At 48.8% G+C, this 22,123-nt stretch overlaps 3 protein-coding genes across 16 annotated transcripts; 1 reads left to right on the top strand and 2 right to left on the bottom strand.

The window, feature by feature from the left end:
- Window positions 1–3,065: 3,065 nt before the first annotated feature.
- On the top strand, window positions 3,066–19,980 carry LOC120703614 (BTB/POZ domain-containing protein POB1-like). Of its 12 annotated transcripts, XM_039987747.1 has the most exons (8): window positions 3,066–3,471; window positions 6,640–6,750; window positions 7,467–7,585; window positions 7,674–7,737; window positions 8,046–8,320; window positions 8,434–8,684; window positions 8,783–8,874; window positions 8,980–9,416. In XM_039987747.1, the coding sequence occupies exons 1-5, from the start codon at window positions 3,261–3,263 to the stop codon at window positions 8,213–8,215; spliced, it is 675 nt and encodes a 224-aa protein (XP_039843681.1). In that variant the 5' UTR covers window positions 3,066–3,260; the 3' UTR covers window positions 8,216–8,320; window positions 8,434–8,684; window positions 8,783–8,874; window positions 8,980–9,416. The 12 variants fall into 12 exon arrangements, with proteins under 12 accessions (XP_039843681.1, XP_039843682.1, XP_039843679.1 ...); XM_039987748.1 differs by having other exon boundaries at window positions 7,467–7,525; window positions 8,046–8,684; XM_039987745.1 differs by having other exon boundaries at window positions 8,046–8,684.
- Window positions 12,108–14,028, bottom strand: LOC120703616 (O-fucosyltransferase 6-like). 3 transcript variants are annotated; one of them, XM_039987757.1, is made up of 6 exons: window positions 13,714–14,028; window positions 13,561–13,620; window positions 13,207–13,297; window positions 12,931–13,007; window positions 12,404–12,507; window positions 12,108–12,329 (listed from the first exon to the last, which is right to left on the bottom strand). In XM_039987757.1, the coding sequence occupies exons 1-6, from the start codon at window positions 13,918–13,920 to the stop codon at window positions 12,272–12,274; spliced, it is 597 nt and encodes a 198-aa protein (XP_039843691.1). In that variant the 5' UTR covers window positions 13,921–14,028; the 3' UTR covers window positions 12,108–12,271. The 3 variants fall into 3 exon arrangements, with proteins under 3 accessions (XP_039843691.1, XP_039843692.1, XP_039843694.1); XM_039987758.1 differs by lacking the exon at window positions 12,404–12,507; XM_039987760.1 differs by lacking the exon at window positions 12,404–12,507 and having other exon boundaries at window positions 12,150–12,322.
- On the bottom strand, window positions 19,869–20,776 carry LOC120702091. The gene is made up of 2 exons (XM_039985860.1): window positions 20,212–20,776; window positions 19,869–20,164 (listed from the first exon to the last, which is right to left on the bottom strand). Exons 1-2 carry the CDS (start codon window positions 20,774–20,776, stop codon window positions 19,869–19,871), a joined length of 861 nt encoding a protein of 286 aa, XP_039841794.1.
- Window positions 20,777–22,123: the final 1,347 nt, after the last annotated feature.

The raw sequence follows: 22,123 nt of genomic DNA, 5'->3' as shown, positions 1-22,123 counted from the left end.
ATGAATGAAGGCGAGATTGACAGAAAGGTTGAAATCGCAGCAATGCTGGGCAGCAACCACGGGAGCCTCAATGCCTTATCTTTCCGTGTTTCCGGGTGTGGCCATCATGCATCCTGGACTCCTGGTTGGCGCAAGGTCTGGACGCGGCAGCCACGGACTTCCCAGCGTGAGCTATGGAGACGGCCGCCATTCAGGCTCCTCTAGATGCGAAGCACCTATCAGGTTGAGCTCTATCGGCTTCAATCTACTCACATGTGAAGAGATTTAATTTGAGATAGAATCGAACAAGAGAAGGGGGGTTGAGAACGAGATGGCTGTCAAAGAGGAATCGAAGGGAGCCGTGCCTGTTCTAGAGATAAGATTTCCACGATCCCACTCACGGGTATAGCAAAAAAAAAAAAGGTTCTTGGATACTCACAATACATATGTTTCAGGTTTCATGATGCTGTCGCCGTTCTCTGAAATATGCAACAACGGTTTACAACTGAGGTTCATGAAAGTCATCACACCATATGTGTATATGATGTTTTGCAATTAGAAATATTCTATACTAAATGGTACAAGTTTGATATTCATAGAGGGTGAGTGCACGTGCGTGTACATGAACGTCTGCACGGGCATCATAGTCATATATGTTTCTACGATTGATGAAGAATCCATATATAAATCTATGGTATATTCTAGTGGTGAGAGCTAACTATCATCAGGTAGTCTCTGATGTTCCACAGTCAAAAGGTACTTCTTACCATATACCATAGATAAATTGCTCGACTCTGCGTTTCTTGATCTATGAGTGGTCTCTTCTATTCACATTTAAAGTAATATTTTAGTTGTTTAAACATAGCATAAAAAATACATATCCAATCACACTATTATTGCATTTGGTGTATATAGTGTTCGGCCATAGCAACACAGGGCATATTTCTAATACTCCGAAAAAAGCCTACCCCTCCAGCCTACGTCAGCAGCCAACTAACTAGCAAACTTTTTTCCCCTCGAAAACTCCAGCCCGCAAATTTTCCTCCGCTACCGCAAAACCAAAGCCAAGAAAGGCATCCCAGGGAAGAGACGCGGACCCGAAATCGGAAATCCCGTCGGCGACCGATCCATCCCACGTCTCCTCTCCCTCCAACCTGCCCGCCCACCGACACCCGGGCCCGTCCAAACCATACAGCGTACCGACAGCTGGGACCCACGTCAGTAGGCAGTGGGCTCTGGACACGCTCTGTATCCCACGCGGTAAGCCGTTTAGAGTTCGTTTTGGCGCAAAAATCGTCTGCAGCGGGCTTCTGTAAATGGTGCTCTAAGTTACATCCCGTCCGCAACTTGCAGAGTTGGTACGGACGGCGCGCTATCACCGACGTGGCACGGTCCGGCCTCCCGACGCGCACAGCCCCAACCACCACCAGCTCGTCGTCGCCGCCAAGCTAGAGTACGAGGGAGGAAGAGGGACGAGGACACGCTGGCCGAGCTCGAGGCCGCCGCGCGGCCTTCCGCCGCCCCGCCATGGCTGCCGAGGAGTGCCGCGCTCCGCCACGCCTCCACGGCCGGTGGCCGGGCCTCGTTGCTCGCCACACCACCGCCGACACGTTCGAGGGAGGAGGGATGAGCACGCTGGAGCCGTCGTCCCGCCTCGCACCGCCGCCGTCCATCCACGCCGCAACCCTGCTCGCCCGCCTCGCGCCGCCGCCGTCCATGGCGCGGAGCAGGGGCCGCGCGCCGCGGAGCCGTGGCGCGCACGGCCACCCCGTCACGGGCCTCCAGGTGCCTGGCCTCCGCGCTCTCAGAGGAGGAGGGGAGGAGGACAGGGGAGGGGCGGCGCCCAGCAGGGGAGGAGGCAGGGGAGGAGGGCCGCGGCCGGCGAGGGAGGCGAGGCTGCCGCTCGCGCGCCTCGCCGTCGCCGAGTCCGCGCCGACGCCGCGACGAGCTGTGTGGAGGGGAGCAGAGGAAGAGCCCCGCCGCGCATGCTCCCCCGCCGCGGGGGGCGGAGCTCGAGCAGGGGCCGCACCACGCGCCGCGGAGCCGTGGCGCGTGCCCGCCGCCCCGCGCGTAGGCCGCCCCGCGCGCCGCCCCTGCTCGAGCTCGCCATGGACGCCGCGGCGCACGGGACGCTGCCGCGCCGGGGAGATCGGAGGCCGCCGCCCCGCGCCCACCGTGGGATCTGGCCGGCACAGGCTCCTGCCGCGCGGAGAGGGGCGCGGAGTCGAGTGGGAGGGAGGGAGGGAGGAGAAGGGAGCAGGAGGGGGCGCCGCGCCGGCGGGAGGGCGCAGGAGAGGGGGCGGCGTGCCGGCGGGGGGAGCAGGGGAGGAGAACGAGAGAGAGAGCGGGGAGAGAGAGGACGCCGACAGGGGTAAAAAAAATCTGACCTGTGGGCCCGTCTGCTGGTAGTTGGTATAGAGTGGAGATATAGAGAGTGAACGGGTGCAGCAAAACTGAATATAGAGAGGAGAATCTCGATGACCAGGCAGGAATATTCTTTTTACAGAGTGAATTTGGAGAGTGACGAGTGCGGAGAGCCTGAAGTGTGTTTATCCGCTGGCCCCACCGGAGGGTACGAATTTACCCCGTCTTGTTCGGCTGTCCTTTTTCTTGCCTCAGATTCGCATTTACGCCCCCTGGATATCTCCTTATCGCGAAGTTGCCCCCTCCACGGCTCCGCTCGTTCCGCTACGGTTCTCTTGTTCCTGTTGGTCTCCTCCCCCCTGGACCTGGGCATCCTCCGGGCCGGGTCGGGTTTGGGTCGGACCAAAAAAAGCCCGGTGTTTTTTCTAGCGGCCCGTGCCCGACCTGACCCGGTGGCCGGGCTGTAAAATTGAGCCCGCACCCGACCCGACAGCCAGTCGGGTCGGGTCGGGTTCGGGTCGAGCCGGGCCTATGTAAAATATCGGGTTCCTTCGGGTTTTTTGGGTTTCGGGTCAAAATTTTTAGTCCTTACCCGGCCCATCAGTCATACCGGGTCAAAAATTTTGACCCGAGCCCGCCCATCAAACTCTTCGGGTCGGATCGGGCTATTTTCGGGCGGATTGGGTCGGGTCCGTCGGGTCGGGCAGCCCATGCCCAGATCTACCCCCTTCTCCAGTCTCCACACAACCTGCTCGCTCTCCCGCACCCGCATCGCGATTCCCTTGTCCAAGCTTCGCTAGGGTTGGGGTTTGGCCTCCGTCTGCCCCGTCGATGGCTGCTGCGGCGGCCGCGCGTCAGAGGTGAGGCGAGGCGAGTCGCGTGGTTGATTGGTTCGAGGAGGAGGAGGAAGCAGAGGGATGGACCCGGACTTCTCGCGGGCGAGCGGGGGGCCGAGCTTCGAGTTCGCCTTCAACTCGGTCAACTTCTCGGACCGGGTGCTGCAGATCGAGATTGTCGCCGGGGACGATGCCCCCGGGGCCAAGGGCGCCGCCGGCGAGGGCTGCTCATCGCTCGCCGACTGGGCGCGCCAACGCAAGCGGCGACGGGAGGAGCTCCGACGCGGCAAAGGTGAGCGAGGATTCCCGATTTCCTCCCTCTTCGAGTCTTCTTCTTTCGCCGTCGACAAGTCGCGAATTCGGCGTGGATTCGGAATTGGGGGACGGCTGTGTTTGTTCGAATTGAATTAAATTGTTCCATGCGTTTGGTGGGGGTAAAGGAACGGGAAGGTGCTTACCTTTTGAGTTGATTTGATTTGACCTGACCGTGTGCTCGGGCTTTAGGTGGTAAAGCCTTTGACCTTAAGGTTGGTAAGGCACTTTTCCTTTTAATCGAAGCTGTGAAATGCGGGGCAATCATTGTCTTTTGAACCTCTTTAGTTGCTGCAACGGGAACTCAGATTGTACTTGTATCAGAGCATACATTTCTTATGTCAATGAAATGGGCTTTAACTGGTGTAGTTTATAAGGGATGTTGAAGGGCGATTTTAACTGACAGGTCTTCTTTGGGTGATTTATTCTACAGTATTCGTACGATCTTATTGAGCTCTGAATTGGATATGTGCAAACTAGTACTTATTTGTATGCCTCACCTTGATCGATGCCTGTAATATGATTTGCATACACATAAGTTTATGAACAATATCCACACATTGCAACTGAACCTGTGGCATTCCCAATTGATTGAGCACAGTTTGGAATTAGGGATGTCATTCCTTTGGCTGTTGCTGCTTAAATGACAGCCATCGGATGATCATTCATTTGCACTCCACACTACTTTTCTGATGTCAAGAAGTTCAAATGTTTCTGTAATTTTTGAGATATTCTGTACTTTTAGGGAAATCGTGTGATGTTTGACGTTGTGACCTGTTCATCAGAATGAAATGCTCTTCAATAGTTGGTTAGGTGTTGTCCTTGCATAGTTTTTAGTAGTGCACATGGTTCTCGAATAGCTTGATTGACTCAACAATTGTACTTCACAATCTGTTATTTTGTCCTAGTCATGCTTTGTAATTATGAAGTATACTGCACAGAAATTTATGTATGTCTTAATATTACGCCTGGATGTTTGCTATATGATGTAAGAGGATTTCAACAACTACAACAAATGATGCCATTAGCAAAAAAAAAAGAATATATTTGTGAAATGTGCTAATTAGGGCTTTTACTTGTTTGAACTATGGACAAGGAATTAAAAGATAAATTAGAAACTGTGCATAAGGCCATAGAAATAAAACATGAAAAATGAAGTATTGTTTCTTGAGGAAATAGGAGACAAATGCATATATATTTGGCATTGGTTTCTCAAGAATATGAGCTTACCCATTAGCACTTCAAAGTTGTAAATATTAGGAAAAAGTTGTAAAGATTAGAAATACTCCCTTTGAGAATGTGTACAGTCAAAATTTCGCCATTTTGGTGGCTGATATGTGAATGGACATTCTCATTTGTCATAGTTGAAAGTACACGACTAGAATTTTCACCAGAATGTACGTTCTGACTTCTGAGCAATATATTATTGATATATTTTTGTCTCTTAATTCAGTTAGGGTTCAATTTTTTTTTTCAGAGACCCATTAGGCAGTCATAAACATCAATGTTTAGGCTCACTGGCGGATGTTAGGGCCATTTGTGCCTGACATCCCTATGTTCATCCCTATGTTAGTTTCTATCTCAGCATATTTTAAGTCAACTGATCACTGTTAGCATCTAATCTGACTCCCAACTGGCACTCATCTTTAATATTTAGTCATTGATCTTGATTCTTGAATGGTATTATTTAAATGGGTTAATTGGATCCATGCCATTACAATTTTCCAAGTTCACTGATCTGCCATTACAATTCACCTATTTCAAACCGTGCCATTACAATTTCACATTTCTTCCAAACATACCACTACGTACCCCTTCGACGTGTTTCTGAGAATTTGTGGACCAAAATACCCTCGTCTTCTTCCTCCTCTCACTCCTCTCTCTTCTCCTTCCTGCCTCCTTCTCCATGGCCCAGGCAGATCCGCCCCCCCGGCAGACGATGTGGGGGCCGCCACCAGCATCCGCTGCTCCGCGCCCCTGGGCCTATGCCCCTTGCCGACCGACTGCTGCTGCTACTGCTGGGCGGCGGCGGCGGCTGCTATTGGCCTGGGGCGGGGCCCGAGGAGGCAGTCTGGCCGGCCACCAGCTTCTTCTTCCCTTTCTTCCCCAATCCACTTCTTCCGATGGCCACCGCCGCCGCCCTGACCGTGCTCATGCATCGCTGCCGCCGCCCTTCCATCCTACGCTGGATGATGCCGCGGGCGTGGAGGTAGGCAAGGTCCGCGCCGTCGCCGGCGATGCCGAGCTGCTCTGCGCGCCCACTGCCCGGTCCAGCAGCAGCCGCCACACAGCAGCAGCAGCAGCAGCCGGTCGGCGCAGGGGGCTCGCGTCGAGCTGGGATTCCTTGCCTACGCCTACGGGCCCAGGTGCTCGTGAAGCCCTGCACCATAGCAACCTCAAATCGATAAAGCTGTCAGGCATTATTGTCGATTTGGACATCAAATCGAGCTTGGCGCGGTCACCAATCCATTTATGAGATGCTCTGGTAATTTCGTCGATTCCGCCGGACAGGAAGCCGATCCGCCTGATTCCGCTGCCGCAGCAGCATCGCGGCCTCGCTCCGCACGACGCCCGGCCGTGCCCGTCCTCGACGCCAGCCAAGAATAATAGTGCGCCGCTGCTGCGCGGCCTTCCCACGTCATCTGTCCCACGCCGAGCTACTCTGCGCGCCCGCCGCCCGGTCCAGCAGCAGCCGCCGCACAGCAGCAGCAGCATTAGCCGGTCGGCGAGGGGCATGAGCCCGGGGGCAGGGGCGGTGCCGGCATATCCTACCATGGAGAGAGGAGAGAGAGAGAAGGGATGAGAGGAAGAAGAAGGTCAAGGGTATTTTGGTCCACAAATTTTAAAAAACAGGTCGAAGGGGTATGTAGTGGTATGTTTGAAAGAGATAGGAAATTGTAATGGCACGGTTCGAAATAGGTGAATTGTAATGGTAGATCAGTGAACTCGGAAAATTATAATGGCATGAATCCAATTAACCCTATTTAAATACGCTGATCATGCCTTGGCATTTACTATCTCTGCACTGTTTACTGTGATTTGTACTTTGTTCCTATTTTACGTGTTCATAGTTATGCGTGATCTTGAAGTATTTGTTTATGTGTAAGACATTTTGAAAAACTTTTGCACTGCCATCTTATGGCCCCAGAATCGGGAGCAAACTGCAAAGTTGAAGCTGAAGAATGTGATACCTATGAGGAAGGCAATGAGGAGCCTGTAGCTATGATAGAAGAATCTCCACCTGATATTAAGCAAGATGGTCAGTTCAATTTAACTTCTGCTATCAAATATTTGACCTTTTGGGTTTAGGACAAAGAACCTGCATAAATATAATAAACTCTATAACATTTTCTACGTTGAAATATTCAGGGTCTGTTAAATTTGATAGTGCTGATGATTTTTTTTTTCTTTTCAAGTTTACTACTGTCTACTGGCACAATGTGTTGGCTAACTAGTTCAACTGTATTGAAGTTGTCCAATATGGTGGCAAGAGCTAACTACTGGTAGCAAACACAGTAATCACTTAAGTAGCACAATTGAACTAGAGATTACGTAAGTTTCAGGCTTAAGTGCTTGAATCAAGAAACCTCAATGCCTCAATCGGGATTAAGGAATAGTGTATACAAGTTACGACTCTAACAGATAGTTAGAAGTAACTTTTTTTCAATCAATTTCCTCGGGATATTTAGCTTCCTTAAAGTACTTGAAGCAGCCAAGACTCTACATTTATTCTGTGCTACTGTTATAGTAATAATCAACACATTTGTTCCCCATTTACTTTTCACATGGAAGATTGGTGCGCCTACTTGGTTGCTTTCATTTGTCGAGATATGAATTTTGCATTCCGAGTAACTCATTCTCTAAGTTTTTTAACACTTAATAGCAGAACTGCTATCTTCTAATACCACAACGCACCATTTTCTTCTCTTGTTGTATTTGTGATGCATTCATTTTATTGGATCTTCTCTTTGCCTGGTGAGGATGGAGAAAGCAGTGATTCATCCTGGAGTATGGAATGTACTCAGATTTTGAAAGTAAAGTCTATCTATATCAGCTCTGCAATTTTAGCTGCAAAGAGCCCTTTCTTTTACAAGGTATCTACTATTTTCTGGATTGCACTGAAAATAACTGCAATTGTGGTCTAATTAACTAGCTAACAACATTTATTTCATTCTCTTTTAGCTTTTCTCAAATGGAATGAAAGAATCTGATCAGAGGCATGCGACTCTTAGAATAACTGCTTCAGGTAATGTGGGAGCTGCACTTGCGTAATTTAACAAATAGGAGTAATAAAATTCTGCTTTGTGCAACATTGCCATATGTTACTGAAATAATGAGACCCTAGTACATAATGATGAGTCTGAATGAGGTTTGACTTCCTAATATGCATTTGCTACAATGTTACTTGTATGGGAGGGTCTGTAGGGTTTAGGGTGGGGGAGAGGTTATCCATATGGATGGATATGCACTAAGGATGAGGTGCAAGATTTGGGAGGTGTTGCAGGATTGACCCTAGAAGAATTAAGTTCCAGTCTATTGAAGTTCCATGTATAGGAAGTGCAATACATTGGACTGGTGAAGTGGTGATGGATGAATGTCAGTCTTTTGAAGCGCGTCAGCTGATGAGATCGAGGACGCCGGAGAGGATGCATTCGATGAGTTCATGTTTTTTCATAGTGGAATTGTTTGAACAGCAAAAAAGGGGAACAACCAAAAAGGGTTGAGATCGAGGATGCGGGAGAGGATGCATTCGAGTTCATGTTCCAGGGCGAACAGGAACATAAGCTAGAATGCACCCGCCCCCGATCCTCGAACTCATCCTGGCACCTGTAAGCACCTCTCCCTATTTAAGTCAGTCTTCATCTCCTTTGCTCAGCGGTACGGTACTAAAGTTCAAGTCCTGGAAAAAAATCTCAAAGAACGCTTTGTTTGTTTATTCTAGGGCCACTGCCGGTTCCTGTAAAGAACCGGCAGTGAATGTTTCACTGCCGGTTATTGTGCACAACCGGCTGTGAATTCATATGTCACTGCCGGTTTGACGGGATTCCCCCAATTTTTTTGGCGCGCCCCCGATTGAACCGGCAGTGAGGTTGGTTCAATGCCGGCTCCCGCCGAACCGGCACTGATGAGCCGGCATTGATGACCAGTTCTGTGGTAGTGTTAAGAGCGGAGCTTTCGAATGACAATGTAAAGGTACCACGAATTTACTAGATCAGGTCTTTGTGTTGCCAGAAAGTATTCCGTAAAGAGTTAATTCATGGTGACTGTTTCCTTTATTATGCCTTTCACAGGGATCCAGCTAGTTTAGTGGTCTCGTGAAATGATTTTTGGATATCTATTATGACTGTTGGACCCAGGATTACAAGATGTCAACAAGTCACAGGTTGATATACTTGGTTCTAAATTCTTGTGCAGCTATAATTATTGGCCCTTGTTAATTACGTACAGCATACACCAGAGAAAAATTAAACCTGGTTCAATGATGCAGGGATCTTGCATTCACGTCCATGCAACACCACAGAGAACAAAAACATGGCGAGCACTAGCTAACAAGTTCATGTAGACTATATCAATATGCACACCGGTACCCATTCTTTTGAAAACAGGATAATTATTGAGGCACAATTTTGTCCAAGGAATCAGAGATCCACTTCATTTTGATTGACTTGGTAATTAACTCATTAGAGACGATGTCTTCATCCTTATTTGAAAGAATGTTTACGCCATTTCACTAGTGAAGTCATCAGCAGTAATACTTCACTGTTAGTTGGTAACTAACGACAAATTAGTAGCTGGTCCACTTCTTGTACGATCAAAGAAAAAACTCCTTCACTGTTCATCTCCCAGGCATGGAACACAATGGTGTGTTGTTGTATATTTGCATTAAATTCATTATTTCTTCATTTGCGGCAAGAGCTGTGATTATGTTCATTCGGCCCCTTTGTCCTTAGTTGACTAGTACCACACAAATCACATAGCATACTTCAATGGCAATGGCGTGTGGAGCTGGATTTGGCTATTTGGTTAGGAGTGCACATGGTTCATCTGATAAGCTTAATGTTAAGCTCCTGTTGCCTCCCAGACCTACACTAGAGCATCTCTGGTCGACGAAAGCAACACACAAACATGTCTTCTATAGTCCGACAATCAAACTGGAGTGTAACTGCAGGTGTTCAGTCATCTCAGCCTACAGAGTGACGATGGAAATACTTATATGTAACCCTGTTTGATGCGACAATTGTGAGCTTCTGTGCTGGTCTTATAAAGGATCACCTTCGGAGCACCGCCAATAAATTATCCAGCGCTGCCCACAGCTAAGCCCATTTGGCTTGTTGTTTTGCTTTTCCGGCAACAGATGCCAATCAGCTGCGAGTTCTGACCCCAGCACGTGAACTTTCTTCGTGCTTCTCTCAGGCACACAAGAACGGTACAGTCGTTAAAGCTAAGTCTTTGCTCAAAAAATGTTAAAGCTAATTTGTCGACTAATTTTTGGTGTTGCTGGGAGCCCTAGCAACTTTCATAGGATAGCAGCTCCTGACGTGGACCGTTTTTATTCGTGGTGTTGCCAATATATTCATATGTTCATTGTTAGAAGCTAAAATGTTCTGCTACAGAAAGGTGGGTGCTGCTCAGCCGTCTCGGCATGCGTCTTAGTTTTACTAATTTAGAGGAAAATGATTGGACCGATTGATATAGCTGGTACATTGAAAACCTTGATGAGTACAGTTAACAGTGGACAAACCTTGATTCTCTCTGCATCAAGCGAACATCTTGAACTCTGGACTGCAGGAGTCTCACGGCAGCTAAAAAAACACGTTGCTTATAGAATGGTTCACGTTTTGGACATGTTTTGAGATTAAATGAGAATCATTCCTCTAGAGATACCCAAAAAAAAAAGAAATTTCCCTCTCATCTGAAGAAAAAAAATCAGAACATTGCAGCCAAGACCCATCCCCACTCAAGATTGAATGGACACCTGAACACCTGAACAGGGGTACCAACAAACTCTGTGGATATTAGAAAAAACTTGACCTGCGGGGGGTAAGACCGCCCCCATGGCATTGTTTGAGAGGTGGAATGACCTTCTCACAGCGGGCCAAGAAAACCCCCGAACCCCTGCCCCACCCGTACACGGGGGGCCGTCGCCTTGTGAGTTAGGCTGGGCTCCACAGTGCTTTGGACATGAGGCAGGCGAGGGGGGTTTTCTAACCGGAGGCGGAAATTCACCCATTCCGGGGATCGAACCCACGACCTCCGGAGCGCCGCCGGACTGCCGGAACCAATTGGCCCGACATCCTTTGGCAACTCTGTGGATATTAGATAAGGCGTTCCTTGGATACAGACCCTTCTGCTCTTCCAAACGACTAGTGCTGAAATGCACTGTTAATGAAGATACAAAATTTCCTTTGCCTCCCACCCCTATATTTCCCTATATCAATATGCATGCCGGTGGTCATTCCTTTGAAAACATGATAATTATTGAGGCATAATTTTGTCCATGGAATCAGAGATCCATTTCACTTTGTTTGACTTGGTAATTAACTCATTAAAGACGATGTCTTCATCCATATTTGAAAGAATGTTTACGCCATTTCACTAGTGAAGTCATCAGCAGTAATACTTCACTGTTAGTTGGTAACTAACGACAAATTAGTAGCTGCTCCACTTCTTGTAGAATCTTAAAAAAAACTCATTTACTGTTCATCTCCCAGGCATGGAACACAATGGTGTGTGGTAGTATATTTGCATTCATTTCTTCATTCGTGGCAAGAGCTGTGATTATGTTCATTCGGTCTCTTTGTGTCGTTAGTTGGCTAGTACCACCCAAATCACATACCATACTTCAACGGCGGCAATGGCGTGTGGAGCTGGACTTGGCTATTTGTTTGGGAGAGTGCACACGGTTCATCAAATATGCTTAGTGTTAATTTCTGTTGCCTCCCAGGCCTGCACTAGAGCATCTCTGCTGGATGAAAGCAACACACAAACATGTGTTCTATAGTCCGATGATCAAAGTGGAGTGCCTAACTCCAGGTGTTTAGTCAGAGTAACGATGGAAATATGCACATCCAATATTTTTGATGCGAGAGTTTTGAGCTTTTCTGCTGGTCTTATAAGAACTAGGCACAAGCTCCGCTACTTTGCGCAGTTAGTATTGAAAATTCAAAAATTTATATGTCTTTATATCTTTACTATTTTTAGAAAAAATTTACTATTTCTTACCATACATCATCCTCTTCATTATTGTAAATAGTGTTGGTAAAAACAATTCAAATTTTGTCTATCATAGTAACAATTTGCTTTGTTAAGCTTTAATAATATTTTACATCTAACTATTCCTATTCTGATTTAATATTTTTTGTTGTCTTTAGTTTTTTATTAATAGTATACATTTATAATTTATACTGTACATAGTAAAAAGATATTTTAAATTTAATTTTCAATAATGGGAATATTGAATTTTTATTTTTTGGACGAATATTTATCACAGTGGCAGTGGTGGGTAATTTTTATTTTGGTGAAAGGGTATTTTGGACTAATATTATCGTAATGGCAGTGGTGGGTAATTTCTCTTATTTTCCCCGATTAACGTAAGATTTTCTAGGCCATGAGAGCAAACGTGAAGGCTCTTTTTGTTCCCCAAATAATAAGATATAATAGATTGTTCAAACCCTACCATATTTATATATCAATTGCCAATAAAGTGATTCATAATAAAAATAGGGGCAGCATGTCAGCCCATGCATACTACATTGCTTGAGAACCTTCGCATACATTGTTCACGGCGGACTTGATGACTTTGCCACAGCTGAATTCCATGGAATAGGTGCCTGCACGCTAGTGTGGCGGAACCGATTTTTAGAAATCTTCGTTTTGCATAATCCCCCCCCAGGTGTTGAAATTGAACTAACCACATTTCTTTTATACTCAATGCTGCACAGAAAGATGTTTGATCCAATTTGGGAACAACAAGTGTAGCATTTAAAATGCGTGCAGCAACTACAGCATCAACTATCTAAAAAAGGCAGATGTCATGACATGTCTAGTACAGAGTTCTTCTGCACAGAATAGGGAAAAACAAGAAAATAAATAATTTGGAGCGGCGAGTAAATTGTTAGTGTGTCATCATTCACAATTGAGAAAATACTCTCCAGTCCATTTAACAAAAGGATTAGAATTTTTTTAGATGCATCGCACTCAGACATATACTACTAAAGAGAAGACTAGGACTATATATCCTGGGACCTAGAACAAGATAGGAACCTCCAGCAGTTCAAGCAGATACTGACAGCATATATTATGAGTTTGGTGCAATAAGATAGTATAAACAGTGTGAGCATGTGCTAAAGGAATTCCATGTTTACTTCAGAAGCTCTTAATCATATCCATGAGGCCCTACTTGTACCAAAAAAAAAAAGCAACTAGAGAAAAACCTCACCCCTGTTCTCTGCTGATTGAGGCCTCCACTTGTAACAACAATTAGGAATCGATCCGGTTGTGTAGTAATGCTGGAATCTGCAATATTTAAATAGGTGAGCCCTTTAGTCAGATGCCGTTAACTCGTCAGCCATCATCATAATGCAAAAAAGATGCACACAAACATTCATCATTGACACCCACTGCACAGGTGTAGACAACATCCAATAGTTGTGGACTGATGGCATTATCGTCCAAATTATTTTAAGCAGTAAGTTACAGTGGCGTGACTGCTCACCAGGAAATTTACTGCTACAGTTGCTGCATCCATAGAAGTTGCTAGCAAGCTTTGAGCGCCAAAGATCATCCTGCCGAATCCATCCGTGTGTCTACATTTTGATTGAATATAACAGACTGGTCAGCTACTTATACATGGAAGGCCTAATCTGACATTTCAATGGTTGAAAACCAACAAATTAGGCTGTATGGTTCAATGTGATTCGTCTCCTCATTTTCCCCCAATTGATGTAACGAAGGGATTGGTGTGCGCGGAACCCAAACCCCCGAGGATCAAATCAGTACAAAAATCTATCCAAATTTGACTTATTTATGGATAACCCAACCCAGAGAAAGCCTCGCATTGTAATCTAACCGGAACAATGAACGGCCCGCCGCTCTCGGAGCCCATCAATTCGCCGGCGGAGCCGTTCGTCTGCGGGCTCAAAAAGAACAGGGGAGGGAGAAACAATCAGATCGGGCAGCACGGCCGAGCCCGCAGAGGCGATAAACTATGCTCCGTCCGTACCGGGGAGCGGCGGAGGAACCGGCGGGAGGTGGAGGAGGCGGCGAGGCCGGGGCGGAGGTCCGCGAGCGGCGGCGCGAAGAGGAATGAGGCCGCGAGGAGCGTGACGGCGAGGAAGAGCAGGGCCAGCGCGGCCGCCGGCAGCGCAATGCGGCGCGGGCACCGGAGGTGGTGGCCGTGCGGGTTGCCGCGCCGCCGCGGCTGGCCCATCTGCGGCGGCCGGCGAGGCCGATGGGGTGGGGAGGGTGGCGACGGCGATGGGTGGGCCCCGGCGGCCCAGAGGTGGGGGAGTGTTTTAACGGGCGTATGAGGAGGCGGGCGGGGCCCACGGGTGGCCTGGTCGGTGGTTCGCTGACCCAGGCCGGTATTCCGTTGCGCAGACCCTGTAATAGCAGTTCTCCAACAACATATCTATCCTCCAAGCCAAATTTGGCGATTTAGCAGCCCTCTAAAACTACAGATAGCTAACCAACGAGTGAGGGATCCAACAGCTTCTCCATCTATCCCCTTCCTCCACTCCAAATATCTTATCTGATTGATGGGCCCCACGTGTCATAGACTCCATCCGTCCTCTCTCCTCCATGGCTTCTCCCCATGGCCGACTTCTCCCTGCTGCTCGAGAGCTCGACGCCTCCATGGCTGGCGCCGCCCTACGCCACACGCCGCCGGCCGCCGCCACCGCTGCCCTGCACCTCGTCGCCGGCCGCCGGCCGCCGGCTGCCCCTGCCCTACCCCGACGCCCGACTCCCCAGTGTTGGTTTTACGGTTGCCCGCTTGCTAACAATCTCACGGTCTATTTCCAGTCCAGTGATTCACGTGGTGGACCCCACCTCTACAATCTCACGGTCGATTTCTAGTCCAGTGATTCACGTGGTGGACCCCACCTCCAGTGGCAGGCCCTATCTCTTCCTCCGACTCCTTGCGCCCTCTCTCTTCTCTTTCGTCTCCCTCTCTCTCTTCGCTGCTGCATCTACTAATATCCTGCAGCGGCGCGGCGCGGCTGGGCGGAGGCGGCCCGGCGGCAGGGCACCTCGGGGTGAGCTCCGCGTGCGGCACAGCAGCGCACTCCCCGGCCCCGGAGACGGCTAAGGCGAGCTCCCCCGGGCACTCGCCCCTAGCTACGGCGAGCTCCGCTCGCCCCGGCGGCGGTAGCGAGGTCCCCAAGGTAGCGGTGTTTTTTTCCTTTTTTTTTCTTTTTGTTTTGATTTTTGGTTGCAAAAGTTTTTTACAAAACTTTTTCCTAATTTTTGATGGAAAAATTTTTTACATAATTTTTTCACCCGAATTTTTTTATTTGAATGCAGAAGTTTTTTCTTCAATTTTTTTCTCAAAATATCTCTTTCAAATTTTTTCTCATCAATTTTTTTTGTCTCATCAATTTGTTTCTTAAAATTTTTTCTACCCAACAAATTTTAACTTGAAAAATTATCTGCCTCATAAAAAAATATTTGAATTTTTTTCTCAGAAAACGACAAAAAATTTTCTAAAAACAGAAAAAAATCGCTGTCGGAAAATCGACCGTACGGAGCCCTCCCGTATGGTCGACCGTAAACTAGCCATGCCCCGCCCGACGCCTCCATGGCCCCCGCCGCCCTACTCCACCCCGCTGCCGGACACCTCCTCGCCGCCCTGTGTTGCGCCGTCAGCCGCCGACCGCCGCCTCCCCACCACCCAACGCCACCATGCCGGTCAAGCCTCCCCGCCACCGGCCGTCGCCCGCAACGAGCGCCGCCGCTGCTCGGCGTAGCGGCTCCAGGCGAGCGCCATGGAAGACGGGCGCGGCAGGGCCGAAGCGCGGGACGGCAGGAGAGCCGGAGCGCGTGAGGAGGGGGGCGAGATGCGGATGGCGAGGGGGAGCGGACCGGTAATTTTGGCTATAGGAGGCAATGGGATAGCAGGGCAGATAGTGAGGGGAGGTGTAACACCCGGTTTATAAAAGAACATAAACCGAGCAATCATATACGTGCCAGGATCAAGTCACACGTATATACAACAGAATGAACAGTATATCATAGCACATATCACGTAAAAGATATAATAAAGCGAATACGAATGTTATTTATTACAATAATGACAAAAATGTCTGATACAGCGGAAGCGGAGTACAAAATACGATAAAGCTCTCCGAAGCTGAAGCAGGGCGCCACAGGGACGTCGACTGGGAGACGAACACCTAGAAGTCCTCGTAGTCCTGGTAGCGCTGGACGAACTCCCTCGTGTCGGCAGGAACTGAGCAGCAGTAGCGTAGCCAAGAGGAAAAAAAAAGTAGAGAAGAGGCAAGAGTGAGTACACAACTTGTACTCAACAAGTATAACACAAACTATGAGGCTCTAAGGTTGGCTGACTGACTGCATTAGCTTTTAAGTGTTGGCAAAATTTTATTAAAGCTATTTACTACGAGTTGATGAATTACCATTAACCCAGGTACATAGTAATTAATCAAGATTAAACATGTCACTACTGAGAACCAAGCCAAAACCAAGCCACCAAGGTAACCCCGAGAAGCACCTCCCTCGTCGGAAGGAGATAACTCCACTAATCAAAAGGAGGATCTGGGCCGCTCATAACCGTGAGCACGGCTAGTATACCAGTTTTACACTCTGCAGAGGTTGCACATCTTTACCCACAAGTCGTGAGCTACGCTAGAGATTCATCACACTTCCTTAGGTGAGATGACTAGCGACTCACTACGAGGCCTTTACAAAGAAACTCGTTGGTAGGGAGTAACCGCGAGGGTGGATCAGCGACTATGGAGCAGGTCTAGTGGGCGTCAAGACACGAAGTACAGACGAGGCCACTCAGCACGAGGGCCATAGAAGCTTACCGCCCCTGCCCCGCAGGTAAGTTACTCCAAACCAAAAAGATCTAATTATTACGCCAAGTCTATCCCATTCTAGCCTTGTGGTAGCGCTGTTGTCCCAGGTTGTCGCTCTATGAACTGGTCCTTATGGAGAGTGGCCAACCAAGCACTAAGCACTGTGCTGGCCCCCTAAACCATGTTTCTACAAAAACCATATTTTAATGAGACGTGAGCCACTCAAGCACGAAGCACAGAGGGCCACTCTCAGAGTTAAGTTCAAGTAAACCATTAATCAAATTAATTAAAAAGGACCAGAGTGTGTTATAGCGCAGCAACCTAGCACAACTAACCAAAATGCAACCCAAAGGATATATATAAAGGATATAAAGTGGCTAGGAATGTCCTTATAGGCATACAGTATTAAAATACAGTATGAAAATGTATTTAAAAGTGATAGGTTGTTCATGTTATACTTGCCTTCCTCGTACTGCTCCTGCTGCTGCTCAAAGTGCTCGGAAGACGGCTGCTCCTGGTACTGGTACTGGGGCTCCTCAGATGGATCAACGTCTACTCACGAACACATGGCAAAAACAATGCACAATAATAAGCATACGAGCAAACACTAACAAAAACTAAGAAACAGTACATCAATTCATAAAAAACAGCACACTAAACTAGTCTAAAACTATTCTACGCATTACAACGATCGCGTGGACATAAAGAACGCTAAAAACGGAGCTAAAACGCATTTTCTAGGCTAAAAACAAGTTCTAGGGGCTTATTTGTAATAAAAACAGGGTTTCAGGGGGTTTTCTGCTAAAACCGAGGACCTAAACATAATTAAATGTTAACTCCAGGGTCTAACTCGCAAAAAGTCAAGTGCTGGACGGCGGGTTCAAATTTGGACCAAGCTGTAATTAATTTTGAATGGCTGTGGATTGCGGGTTGATTCTAGGAAAACTGGGGGTTCTTTAACAAAAATGCCAGGCGAACCGGTATCCTTGGATCCAGGCCGTTGGATTTAGATCTGGCGGTCTAGATCTAATGGATCCAAGATCTAATCGCGCGCGTTGAATCCGGATCGGACGGCGCAGGGGGGTTGGGCGCGCGAGCGGCGGCGGTAGGTCGCCGGCGGCTCTGTTCCGCGGCGGCGCGGCGGGAAACTCGCCGGACTTGGCCAAATCTGGCCGTCCGGGGGTCAAATCGGCCCGTTCTTGGGTCGGTTGGACTCCACGCATCATGCGTGATCCACTGGGGAGGTTTCCCGGGTTCAGGGAGGCTCGGCTGGGGCTCGCCGCGGCGCGGGGCGGAGCTGGGTGGTGGTGCTCGCCGGCGCAGGGCGGTTCGGGGTGTCCCGGGGCTACAACTACCAAAATATAGCGCCAAAAGGATCGGGAGGAGTTGCGGTGGCTCACCGGGCTCGGAAACGAAGGAAGGACCGGTTGGCGGCGAGCTCCGGCGGCGAGTCGCGGGCGGCGCTCGGTGGCGGGGCACTGTGGTGGAGCTCCAAGCGTCTGGACTCCCTGGTTCGACTCCCGGCAGGGCTGTGAGGGTGAAGCGGGGATTAGGGTGGTCCGGCGGTCGCCGACGGCATGGAAATCGCGGCGGCAGAGCCACTTACCGGCGATGCGTCCCTGGCGAAATTCCCGGTGCGGCGTGGCTCGGTCCGGGGCCAAGGGGCTCGAGGATGATCCAGGGATCGAGGCGGAGCTGGTGCGCCCCTTGGACGGAGCTCAGGTGCGGCGGAGTTGCGACTCCACGGCGGCGCAGAGGAGCGGCTGTCCGGCGGAGCAAGATGCGCGGCGGGCTAGGTTTACGGTGGCGGCTGCGGATGGGAGGAGGAGGGGAGGCTCAGGCCCCTATTTGTAGGGCGGCGGGATGGCCTGGGCGTGCGTGCCCAGGAAGGGAAGCCCGCCGAGAATCTCGGCGTGCCGGGCGCGGCGGTTGCGCGAGGAAGGGGACGAGCCTGACCGCTGGGCCCGGGCCGTCAGGGGCGTGAAGGCGACGCGAGGCGGGCTGAGCGGCTGGCTTGCGGGCCCGGCTGGTCAGCGAGCGAAACGCGCGCGGCGCGGGCGACTCGGCTGAGCGGGAGGGAGGGCAGGCTGACGGATGGGCCCGGGTTAGCTGTTGGGTTGGGCGCGGGAGTGTGGGCCGCGCTGTCGGCGAGAGGAGGAGGGGCGCGTGTGCTGGCTAGCGAGCGGGAGGGAGCGGGCCTTGCGGGGTTCGGCTGGGCCGAGTGGGGAGTTGGGCCGCGCACGGGGCGGAGAGGGAGGAGTGGGCTTGGGTTGTTGGGTTGGGCTGGGGTTTTGGTTTCCTTTCCTTTTCTATTTCTTTTTCTCTTCTATTTCTAATTCAAACAAAGTTTGAATTCAAATATAAATTTGAATTCAAACCACACTCAAATAAAAGTATGCACCAGCATGAATGCAACACAATTTTTTTTTAAACTTAGACAAATTTTAATTACTTGTGAAACAAATTAAATTAAATGCATGGCTAAACTCAATAAATCCTAGAAAATTAAATAAAGCCATTTAAATTTATTATTAAATGCTGGAATTTAAATTAGGGTGTTACAGGAGGCAAATAGATAAGCTGTTGGATGCTTCTTTCCCCCTATGTTTGGCTATTTTTAGCTATCCCACTCTATTTGGATAGGCTGTTGAAGTTGCTCTTATACAGCTTTTTTTAGCTGGCTTGTCTGTCTCTCATGCTTTTTTTGTTTTTGACCAATTGTTTTTGCCATGTTTCTCAAGGAAAAAAGAAAATAAAAAATATAACATGTGACAATTTCTGTGGCGAAACAATTCATTGTGAAAATGATTACTCCCTCTGTTCCAATATAAATGGCGTATGTTCGAAGGGGGCGAGTGTGCGTACATTGTGAACGTCTGAATTTGTACTGTTGTTTCGAAAAAAAATTCAAATTAAACATCTTTCTATAAATGTCTTTTTAGCATTAAAAAATTTCAATGTAAGCATCTTTCTACAGAGTATGTGTCCATCTCTCCTCCTTCACCCCTCGTTTCTTCATGTGCACTGTTTATCTCTTCTCTTTCTTAATTCAGGTGCGCAACACATTGTGGAACGGATGGAGTAGGCAATAGTTTGAGCCACCAAGTGGTACAGGCTGGAACTGAATGTCTGAATACTGCGACAACCGGTGAAACTCTTGCATAAAGTTTAGCAGAACTTTTTGTCATCATAAAGCAAACAAAAAACGATCTAATAGTAGTGGGTTCAGGTACTCCAGCGGTGAATATGAGGAGGAACAGCAATGATAAGCGATCCTTAAAAAGGTGGATGGCAATCATCATCAGGCGTTTACAGTGTCGTCGTCATCAGAAGATAATAAACCTCACAAGCTAATACAGTTAAGCAGACAAACTCTGCTCCTGATGAGACTCCTAAACAGGCTCTGTAATCCATCCTCAACACCTTCAATGCATGCTTCCAAGGTCTGCAACTGATTCTCCTGGCCTTCCTCACATGCGGCCATGCTCATGTTCCTGCTGCTGTTGCTGTACGACGTGAGCGCCCTCGACTCGAGCGACCACTTGCCGGCCGTGGAGCTCGGGCCGACGACGATGGCGGCCTGTCTCAGCAGAGCTTCCATGGACGACTGCAGGAGAGAGGCTCCCAGCTCCCGCACCTCTGCCAGCATCGCAACCGGCTAATCGGCGGCGCACCGCAAGAAGAACCATCCCCTCCATGGCTCTCTGAGGCGGCAGCAGCACGCCTGCCGTTGCGTTGCCTCTTGATCGCCCTGCTCGCCTTCCTCAGCGCCGCCTCCAGCTTGCCGCCGACAGCCTCACGATGATCAGCAGCTCGTGGCAGCTCAGCAGGACTGCTCGCCGCCGCCGGCCGACGACGGTGGTGTCGTCTCCGGCGGAGCGCGGAGCGGAGGTCCCGGGCGTGGTCCTTGGCGGCGGTGAGGGCGTCCCTGGCGACGCCGCTGAGGTCCAGCAGCGTCACGGACGCCTCGAGCTCGCGCTCAACCAGCGCCCGGTGCCGGGGGAGGCGGAGCGCGTCCCAATTGGTGGGCAAGCGGACAAGCTCCTCCACGTACTCGTACAGGTCGCTGAGGTCGCTGAGCCACGCGCAGATGGCGGCTTGTGCTGGTGGTGGTGACGAGGAGGACGGGAACGGCGGCGATGAGGCGTTTGACGCACAGGCTTTGAGCCTTTGCAGGTCCTGCTCGACCTTGAGGACCAGGGAGTGGGGCCTCGTGGGCAAACTGATGGATCGCAGGTGCGTAGCCGCCATGGATTATATCAGTTCCCAGAGGAGAGGAGCTAGCTAGCAATGGGGAATAATGATTTGACAAGATGAAGAAGAAGGGGAGAGATCGATCGATCGCTCGCTCCAGCTGGTAAAACTAACGAGCTGCTCGGCTCGGCTTGTTTACTAAGCGAGCCAAAAGAGGCTCGTCTCGTCTCCCAGCAGACAGCTCGTTTGAGCTTGCGAGCCAGAGCAGCAATGGGGGACGGGGCCTGTCGGCCTGCCAGAAGAGCAAGCGAGCAAGTGCGAGCAGCGCAGGAGCAGCACCTCCGCGGGCGGCAGCGCCCCGGCGAGTGACTGCGTGGAAAGGCGCGTGTGGCCGGTGCCTCGGCGAGCGATGGCCTTAGGGATGATAATCGGATGGTAATGGATGGTATCGAATTTGGATAGCATTTTTATTATATATTTATTCGAACAATTCGGATATGCTCTCGAATGTGTTGCAATCGAAAAGTTTGAATTCGGATCTTTATTCGGATATCTACTTAAGTTTGGGTGATAAGAATTAGATTGTCTCTATTCGCTTTGTTGATGGATTTACAAAAACAAAATCAATCAATCATCATAAACGCATATAAGTAAGGATTAGCTTATACTCTATAGATAAAATATCGCTTTTAAAAATAAGTTTGAATAAATAATAGAATCATAAATAAATATATAAATATAAATAGGTAAATAAATCAAATGTATAAAAATTAAATAAATATATAAATATAAATGGATAAATAAATTAAGTACATAAAAATTAAATAAATATATAAATGTCATAGATAAATAAATAAAACATATAAAAATTAATTAAATATGTAAATATCAATTATTAGATAAATATATAAAATATTTTATATTCATACATAAATAAAATAAAGTATTCAAAAGTAATGTACATCAATAAATATGTTAGTTTCACACAAAATAAAAATTAAATATTTATAGCATAGTTTGGATATGTGTTTATTGTATTCGAATACGAATATGTCGGATCTTTCGAATACGAATCTCAATTCGGATATTACTAATCGAATTCGGATACATCCACTTAGTTATCCATTTAATAATCGGATTCAGATCTTTTCATACTATTTGGATTTTACCGAATTTGGATATCGAATCTTTCGGATAACCACTATCAACTTACTATGCCTAGATGGCCTGGAGACTCCCAAGTGGCCAGCAGGCGACGGCGGCGTGGAAGGGAGCTGCCGGCCTCACCTATCCCGGCGTGGATCCGCGAAGCAGCGGCGGCGACGGCTGCCCGCCTGTCCGAGCGTTGCGTGGTGGGTCGCGGGCTCTCGGCGGGGGCCTCTGCAGGCGAAGGAGCTTCTTATT

The sequence above is a fragment of the Panicum virgatum genome, chromosome 4K, assembly GCF_016808335.1.
Source record: "Panicum virgatum strain AP13 chromosome 4K, P.virgatum_v5, whole genome shotgun sequence".
NCBI lineage: Eukaryota > Viridiplantae > Streptophyta > Magnoliopsida > Poales > Poaceae > Panicum > Panicum virgatum.
This window is presented reverse-complemented; position numbering and strand designations above follow the sequence as displayed.